General features: G+C 32.0%; 1 protein-coding gene across 1 annotated transcript; it reads left to right on the top strand.

Moving 5' to 3' along the window:
* The first annotated feature begins 1,267 nt into the window (after nt 1-1,267).
* On the top strand, nt 1,268-4,757 carry LOC7463335 (uncharacterized). Its single transcript, XM_024608385.2, has 9 exons — nt 1,268-1,776; nt 1,878-2,064; nt 2,196-2,329; nt 2,440-2,552; nt 2,657-2,900; nt 3,728-3,880; nt 3,991-4,070; nt 4,181-4,230; nt 4,376-4,757. The coding sequence occupies exons 1-9, from the start codon at nt 1,369-1,371 to the stop codon at nt 4,504-4,506; spliced, it is 1,500 nt and encodes a 499-aa protein (XP_024464153.1). The 5' UTR covers nt 1,268-1,368; the 3' UTR covers nt 4,507-4,757.
* Nucleotides 4,758-7,591: the final 2,834 nt, after the last annotated feature.

Raw genomic sequence — 7,591 nt, 5'->3', positions numbered from 1 at the left:
AATATTGATTTAGCTCAAACTTATTCAATCTATTTTAATAGTACTTTTAATTCATTATCAATTATCTACATAAATTCAAATTTCTACACATTTATCAAAAATTTCAACTTGGCAATAAAATTGATAAAATATAAAATGAACTCGTTAAATAAACCATTATTTATTTCACCTCAAAACACCCAAGTAAAACATTTGACATAAGTTTCATCAATTTATAAACAAATATAATTTTATAAAATCTAAAAGAAATCCTAACATGTACAAATCATAAATCCATACAACAAATTTATATGAGAAAAAACTATAAAACAAGTAAACACTCAAACAAAATACATATACTACAAAAAATATGCAAAAAAATCAACATTTTAAAATTGAGTTCAAATAAAAAAGGGTAGATTTGCTTACTTAAAGTGGAGAATCCTCAATAAAATTTGAATCAGAACATAGATACTGACAAACTGAGTGTTGTGGTGGCCATATTTGTTGTGAGAGGTTGAATTGTGTTGAGATTGGGAGGAAGGGGTGGCTGTTTGTTGCAAGAAACAAAACATAAGGAAAAAGGAGAAATAGAGGAGGGAGAGAGAATGGTCGATCGTCAGGTCATAAATTAAATATCACTGATGACATTACTGATAGAATTATTCCCTCAGTAACTCCGTTGGTTATTTTATTGGTAAAAATATTACGTTACTGTATGATTTATCTTTTTGAATTTTACTGTAATACCCTCCGTCATTTCCTCGATATAATTTTTCTTTCGGTATTTACCAATGGATACAAGGATTGAAAATTATATCGGTAAAGATCATCACAATATATTGATGGAATTTTTCTGTTGATATTTTTATTTATATTTGTTAATTTTCTAGTTTTGTTGAATCTTGAATTACACAATAAATAACTCTTTTTCGTTACATATTAGCTAAAGAAATTGTAGTTCATTGGTACTATAATTACTACAGTACCGAAGAAAATCAATAAATTATATCCGTTTGTGATATCTATTGTGTTTGTCTACGTGGTCAACAACGTTTTAAACTACGGCAGATATTTTTTAATGGCCAATCATGGTTTGAAACGTGGTTAGCCGTGTAGATAATGTTCTTATATTTATAATGGGGGTTGTTGAATTAATAAAACCTGGATTCTCATTAAAATTAGCATTATGAAATATTTTGTGGAAGCTTCAAAGCTTAATCATTGCAATTATTGTGATCCATGAGTGCAATAAAGCATAAGCGTGTAATAAGTCTAAAGTTGTCTCAAAGTAAATGGGATTTTATTTTTTAAGGATGTCCCTGTTACAAAGCTTTAAATCACCTGAGAGACCTCAACAAAAAACCTAGCTAACTAGCCACTAGACAAATGCATCGTGCCATGGTGTTTCAAAGCCTATTTCTTCTTCCACTTCTCTTACTGTTTTCCTTAACCACTGCAACTGCAAAACGGCTTCATACTATTCCAAGACTTAGTCCAATAGGACCGAGAGTTTGGCTGGACCACCCTGATCAAATTTTGGGTGAATCTGTTCGAGAAGATTTTGAAACCTTTTTTTACAACCAAACACTTGATCACTTCAACTATAGACCTGAAAGCTATGACACATTTCTACAACGTTATTTGATCAATTCTAAGTATTGGGGTGGTGCCAATGCTAGTGCACCAATCTTAGTATATCTTGGCGCAGAAGCACCCATTGATGGAGATCTTGATGCAGTTGGATTTCTCGTTGATACCGCTGTTGAATTCAATTCTCTCTTGGTATATGTTGAGGTACGGATATATTCTTTTCACTTATAAATGTTGTTTTTGGTACATAGAAATATGCTTAATAATTGGTGATAATAAAGATTTTTATACATTAATGTCATCAGCATAGATATTATGGAAAATCAATTCCATTTGGATCAAGGGAAGAAGCCTTGAAGAATGCAAGCACGCTAGGATATTTCAACTCAGCTCAAGCTATAGCAGACTATGCAGCAATAATCATTCACATAAAGAAAACATTACAGGCTAAAGATTCTCCGGTTATCGTCATTGGAGGATCATATGGTGGAAGTAGGTGGCTACGTACTATATTCTCCAAGAATACCACAACAATTAATATTGAAGAATACTTTGATTTATTTACTATTTTTTATCATCATCATCATCATTTAACTCCTTAAAATTTTTCCCATGTTAACTAGTGCTGGCTTCATGGTTTCGGCTTAAATACCCTCATATAGCCCTTGGAGCTCTTGCCTCATCAGCACCGGTTCTTTATTTTGATGATATTACGCCACAATATGGATACTATGCTCTTGTCAGCAAGGATTTTAGAGTAATACATTTTGAGTTTTCATCTTTAATTTCGTTTGATTTCATTTTCTTGTTTAAAGAAGATGAATAATGTTTTAATAAAATGTTAAATATGTGGTGTTGGGTGTGCAGGGAGCCAGTGAGACTTGCTACCAGACTATACGAGAGTCATGGGAAGAAATTGATGAAGTTGCTTCAAAACCAGATGGTCTCTCAATCCTCAGCAAGAAATTTAAGACTTGCAAGTAATAATAGTTACTCTTTTTAATTAATTAAAAGCTTGTTAAAGTTAATTAATATTCGATGCAATTTTGCATGCTAAAAACCTTGGTAAATATCGTTGATGCAGTCCCTTGACAGACGCCAGTGAGCTCAAGAACCACCTGGACTCCATGTACGCTAATGCTGCTCAGTACAATAAACCACCAACATATCCGGTTAACAAGGTCTGTGGGGGCATAGATGGATGTGGTTTTGGGGATGATCTTCTTGGCAGAGTATTTGGTGGTCTTGTTGCTTATAAAGGAAATAGGTCATGCTACGTCAATGAACCCACTAACCAATCTGAAACATCTGTGGGCTGGAGATGGCAGGTACAGTATATATATATATAATTACTCCTTACATACTTCACGATAGCTGTTTAGATGAAGATGGGGATGTTGTTGTTTACAATGATCATGGCCCATTCTTATCTTTATATGATAATTGCACAGCTGACTAATCCAAGCCAAAAGGTTGGGCTGCGCGCGTGCGTGTTGAGTGTGAAATATATATATATATATATGGATAAAAAGGGGTACAAGATCTTCGAATGGTTCTTAAAGCAACACTATATGGTGATTCTTATATTAAGTTTGGCGATGTTGGTTAGGAAAGTGATCAGAAACTATTAATTAAGCCTTAAAATAATCTTGTCATTAATTAAGTTATACGTGCTTTACAAGAAAGATTCAACAGAAAATTGGATTACAATAATTGAATTAAGTACGAAATTTTATACTACTCTAATTAATAATGACTACCAATAGATATTTCCAGTGACAAACTACAGTAAAAATACTTGGGGGGCTGAGGAAGCCGAAGAGCTTTAGGCACAAATTAATGGATTAAAAATCAAGGGGATGTAAATGGAATTTCTTAAGTTTCGAGGGATAAAAACTAGGATATATATGAAAATTTTAAAAAGTTTAGAGGTGGTTGTGGCCACTCATAGTCCCTCACTTGTGGCCACCTTTAAGGGGAAAAAAAACAAATATTGATATAAAAAAAGTAACTTTCAATAATTTTTTTGAAATTTAAAAATAAAATTTTTAAATCTTAAATTTTATCTTTGCATGTACCTTCAATGGAATGATATAAAATCTAACTTAATTAGTCTTAAAAATTTTAATTTTGACAAATTAAATTTTATATTTAGACATGTAGTGAGATGGTGATGCCTATTGGTTATGGGAATGACTCCATGTTTCCACCCGATCCTTTTGATTTGAAAGCCTACATAGAAGATTGCAAGAGTTTATATGATGTTACACCTCGTTTTCATTGGGTCACTACCTATTACGGAGGCCATGTAAGCTTTCTTTAGTTTCTCTAGCTTAATTCGTGAATTTTTTATATTTTTTTTTTGTTATTTTACCACAAATTTTAAATCATTCTTTACTTATTTTCTTTTAAATGTAGAGTATAAGACTGATTCTTCAAAGGTTTGCTAGCAATATCATTTTCTCCAATGGGCTAAGAGATCCTTATAGTAGTGGAGGGTAAGTAACAAGCAAATTTGGGAAAAGACATAAGTCAATGATTTTGAGGCATGGGATGTTATTACAATCACCGGTCCAAGTTTAACATGTTCTATCATCTCAATTTCTAGGGTGTTGGAGAACATTTCAGACACTGTTGTTGCTGTCAAGACCGTCAATGGTAAGCATGCTTGAAAAGCAAGAATAGAATATGATCATAGGATCAATATGTGGCTGGCTAGCCCTATCAATTGAAAAGAGATGAATTTTTAGAAGGAAGTTCATAGAAATTAACAGTACTACAAGATTAATTAAATTAATTGCAGGGTCTCATTGCCTGGATATACTTTTTGCAAAGGAAACTGATCCAGAATGGTTGGTCGCACAGCGAAAGACAGAGATCAAGATTATTAAAGAGTGGATTAATAAGTACTATGCTGATCTAAGCAGGTTTTAGACGTGAATCATGTAGACCAAAAGAGGACAGAAGGCACTGGAAATTGAAACTATACCATTTTCTTAATTTTTCCAGTTTACATCTCGTTAGTTTACTGGAAAGTAGTTTTCTTTTGGAAAGTGAATTTCGAGAAAGTATTTTCTGATGTTTGGTAGTGTAATGAAAAATAAGTTGGAAAATATTTTCCAGTGTTTGGTTATGTCATGAAAAATAAGCTGGAAAATAACTTATTAATGTTTTATTTTTTTCAAGTTTATTAAAATAATAAGGAACAAATCTTACAAATTAAAAAGTTGAATGAGAATGAAATTGAAAAAAATATAATTTCATAAATTATCTCAAATAAAATAAATAATAATTAAAATAATAGAGATCAAATAAAAAAAATTGAAAGATGAAGAAATTAAAATAATAGAGATCAAATAAAAAAATTTGAAAGATGAAGAAATTAAAATAATAATAATTAACATTTCATAAATTATTTCAAATAAAATAAGTAACAATCAAAAGAATGAGGATCAAATTTGATAGATAAAAAATTTCAATTAAAAAATGATAAAGGAAAAGCAAAATAAAAATGAGGACCAAAGTTAATATAAAAATTAAATTCTAAGGGATGAAATTGAAAAACAAATATTCAATATATATATATATATAGCAATCAAAAGTTTGAGGACTAAATTTGATATAATCGGCAAATAATATGACATTTCTAAATTTTTCACAACTTCCGGAAAGTGTTTTCCGCCCAAAATAAAAGGAAAACACTTTCCTGGAAATCAAGCCAAATTTTTCTTTAACGGGAAAGTGTTTTCCGTTGACGGGAAACTGTTTTTCATTGACCGGAAAGTGTTTTTCATTGACCAACTTTTCTAATAACAAACAAATACTGGAAAGTGATTTTCTGAAAACCACTTTCCAGAAACAAACACCTCCTAGATTTATATGTATCTTGAGCAGTAGAAAATCTGTTGAAATCAATTTTACACAAATTCTACTGTATTTCATTCATTGCTCTAGCAAGATGGTATTTCATTCATTAATTTTTAAACCATTAAAATCGTTAAATAACCCATCTTCACTTAAAATTAAAAAAATTATATATATAAACAAAGTAAAGAATCAACATGCTAAATATGATAATTTTATTTGATTTGAATCAAATTAATTTTTTTACTTTCCTTTTCAATCTATAAAATTATAATATATCCAGTTTTTGTACGGTGCTATCAATTTATTTGAGTTACAAAAAAAACATATTGAAATTTTGTTTTATTTTCTAGAATAAAATTAAATAAACTATATGTATGAATTTTTTTTTTAATTCTAATTTTATAAACTATAAGTTTGGGGAGGGGGAATTAAAGCTTACAAAATATAAAAACATTTTGGTTAGTTTCTCTAATAAAGGAAGACGAAAGAACTAAACATTAATTAAGAAAACAACTGACAAAGAATAAACTATTTTAAAAATTAATAGAACGATGGGTTGGCTCATTAAGACAACTACTACGAGGAGAATTTTGATTAAAACCTAGAGCTAAGTCAAATAGAGAAAATATTTTTTATAAAAGAAAAAATTACCATGATTTGATGCTAAAGTTGTTTGTTAAGGCATATTGACTTCTTTTAGCAATTTTTTTTTATAGGAGTTAATTGACTGAGAGGTGGTGATCATATTGTTTCATGGCCATATTCATATTATGAAAAAAGTTGATAAAATTAAAAGACTCGGGATCTTAATTAATTATGATAATGATACTGAGATAATATATTAGGAGCTAGATTAAGATTTTCCCAAAATCAGAAGAGTTAATTATATATAACTAAATAAAAATAGATTTTAAAAAGGGATTTACTACAATATATAAATGAATCAACTTTGAGACTTTATTTAATAACCTAAGCTCTAAGGCTGCTTGGACTCGTCAGGTCCCCTCATTGATCTTGTCAGAAAGTAGCTTCATTTGAACAACATACTTAATTTTGTCCCACCTGGTTAATGGTTGCAGGGAACTCTTTCATAACCAAGGCCAACTTCAACAAAAACAAAGGAGAACACTTGAACAACTCCTCTACCATCAACCCCAATCAACATCTATTCGCGAGAGGATATAGAAGTACTAACATACAATGCTTCCACATGCTAGTTGCTAGTTGATAAATTTATTTTTAATGGGTTTAAAAAACTTTTATGATGTCTTTTCTTAGTCACACTTGAGAAAATGAGCATACTTAGCGGGATTGGTAATGTGCCAAGCCTCGAGCATGCTGGGTCTTACGCTAACAAGACCAAGTCGTGATTGGGCTTGGCAGTGTGCCAAGCCCGGGCACCCTAAGTCGGGCATTAGCGAGACCCAACTGCTTGCTACTGCCAAGCCCCAAGCACGCTAGGATTGACAGTATGTCAAGACCCTGGCATGCCTATGGAAATGCACATCCTCCCTTTGAACGCTCAAGAAAATAATCATCCTCCTTTAGCACATCCAAAGGAATAAGGTAATGCGAATATAACAAACATGCCAAACCCAAGACATTTGAACTTGACAGTCAGTAAAGTGAAAGATAACGTGAGTCTAGCAAACATACTACAACTAAGGCACTTGGACCTGGTAGTCAGCCACATCTAAGACAACGTGAGTCTGACAAATATGTCAGAACCAAAACACCTGGATTGGGTTGGCACTTGGACTTGGCAGCCAGCCAAGTCCAAGACAACGTGAGTCTGACAAACATGTCAAAAGGCACTTGGACTTGACAGCCAACCAATTCCAAGATAACATGAGTCTGTCAAACATGTCAGACCCAAGTCTAAGGTAACAACCATCTTTCTTTGGGCATGACCAAGGGAATGACCATCCTTCCTTGGTCCATTAAATAAATGATCATCCTCCCTTGACACGTCTAGAGGAATGACTAACCTCTCTTGGGTCTAACTTCAGTGAAGAACTCAGCCTCTATAGGCTTAGCTACATTTAACATCTTGGACCATATTCTCCTTACACCTTTTAGGTGTATAAAAGTACTCCAAGGGACCCATCATATTCCAATCAAATATTAATACAAATATAAGAGATATGTATCC

This window comes from Populus trichocarpa, chromosome 9, assembly GCF_000002775.5.
Source record: "Populus trichocarpa isolate Nisqually-1 chromosome 9, P.trichocarpa_v4.1, whole genome shotgun sequence".
Classification (NCBI taxonomy): Eukaryota; Viridiplantae; Streptophyta; class Magnoliopsida; order Malpighiales; family Salicaceae; genus Populus; species Populus trichocarpa.
Note: the sequence above shows the minus strand (reverse complement) of the source record. Positions and strands in the feature narration are given on the sequence as shown.

Excerpts from the sequence above, each read along its gene's own strand:
- LOC7463335 (XM_024608385.2), top strand. The coding sequence starts at position 1,369 with ATGCATCGTGCCATGGTGTTTCAAAGCCTATTTCTTCTTCCACTTCTC. Across the intron at positions 1,777-1,877 it reads CTCTCTTGGTATATGTTGAG|CATAGATATTATGGAAAATC; the intron begins GTACGGATATAT and ends TAATGTCATCAG. Across the intron at positions 3,881-3,990 it reads CTACCTATTACGGAGGCCAT|AGTATAAGACTGATTCTTCA; the intron begins GTAAGCTTTCTT and ends TTTTAAATGTAG.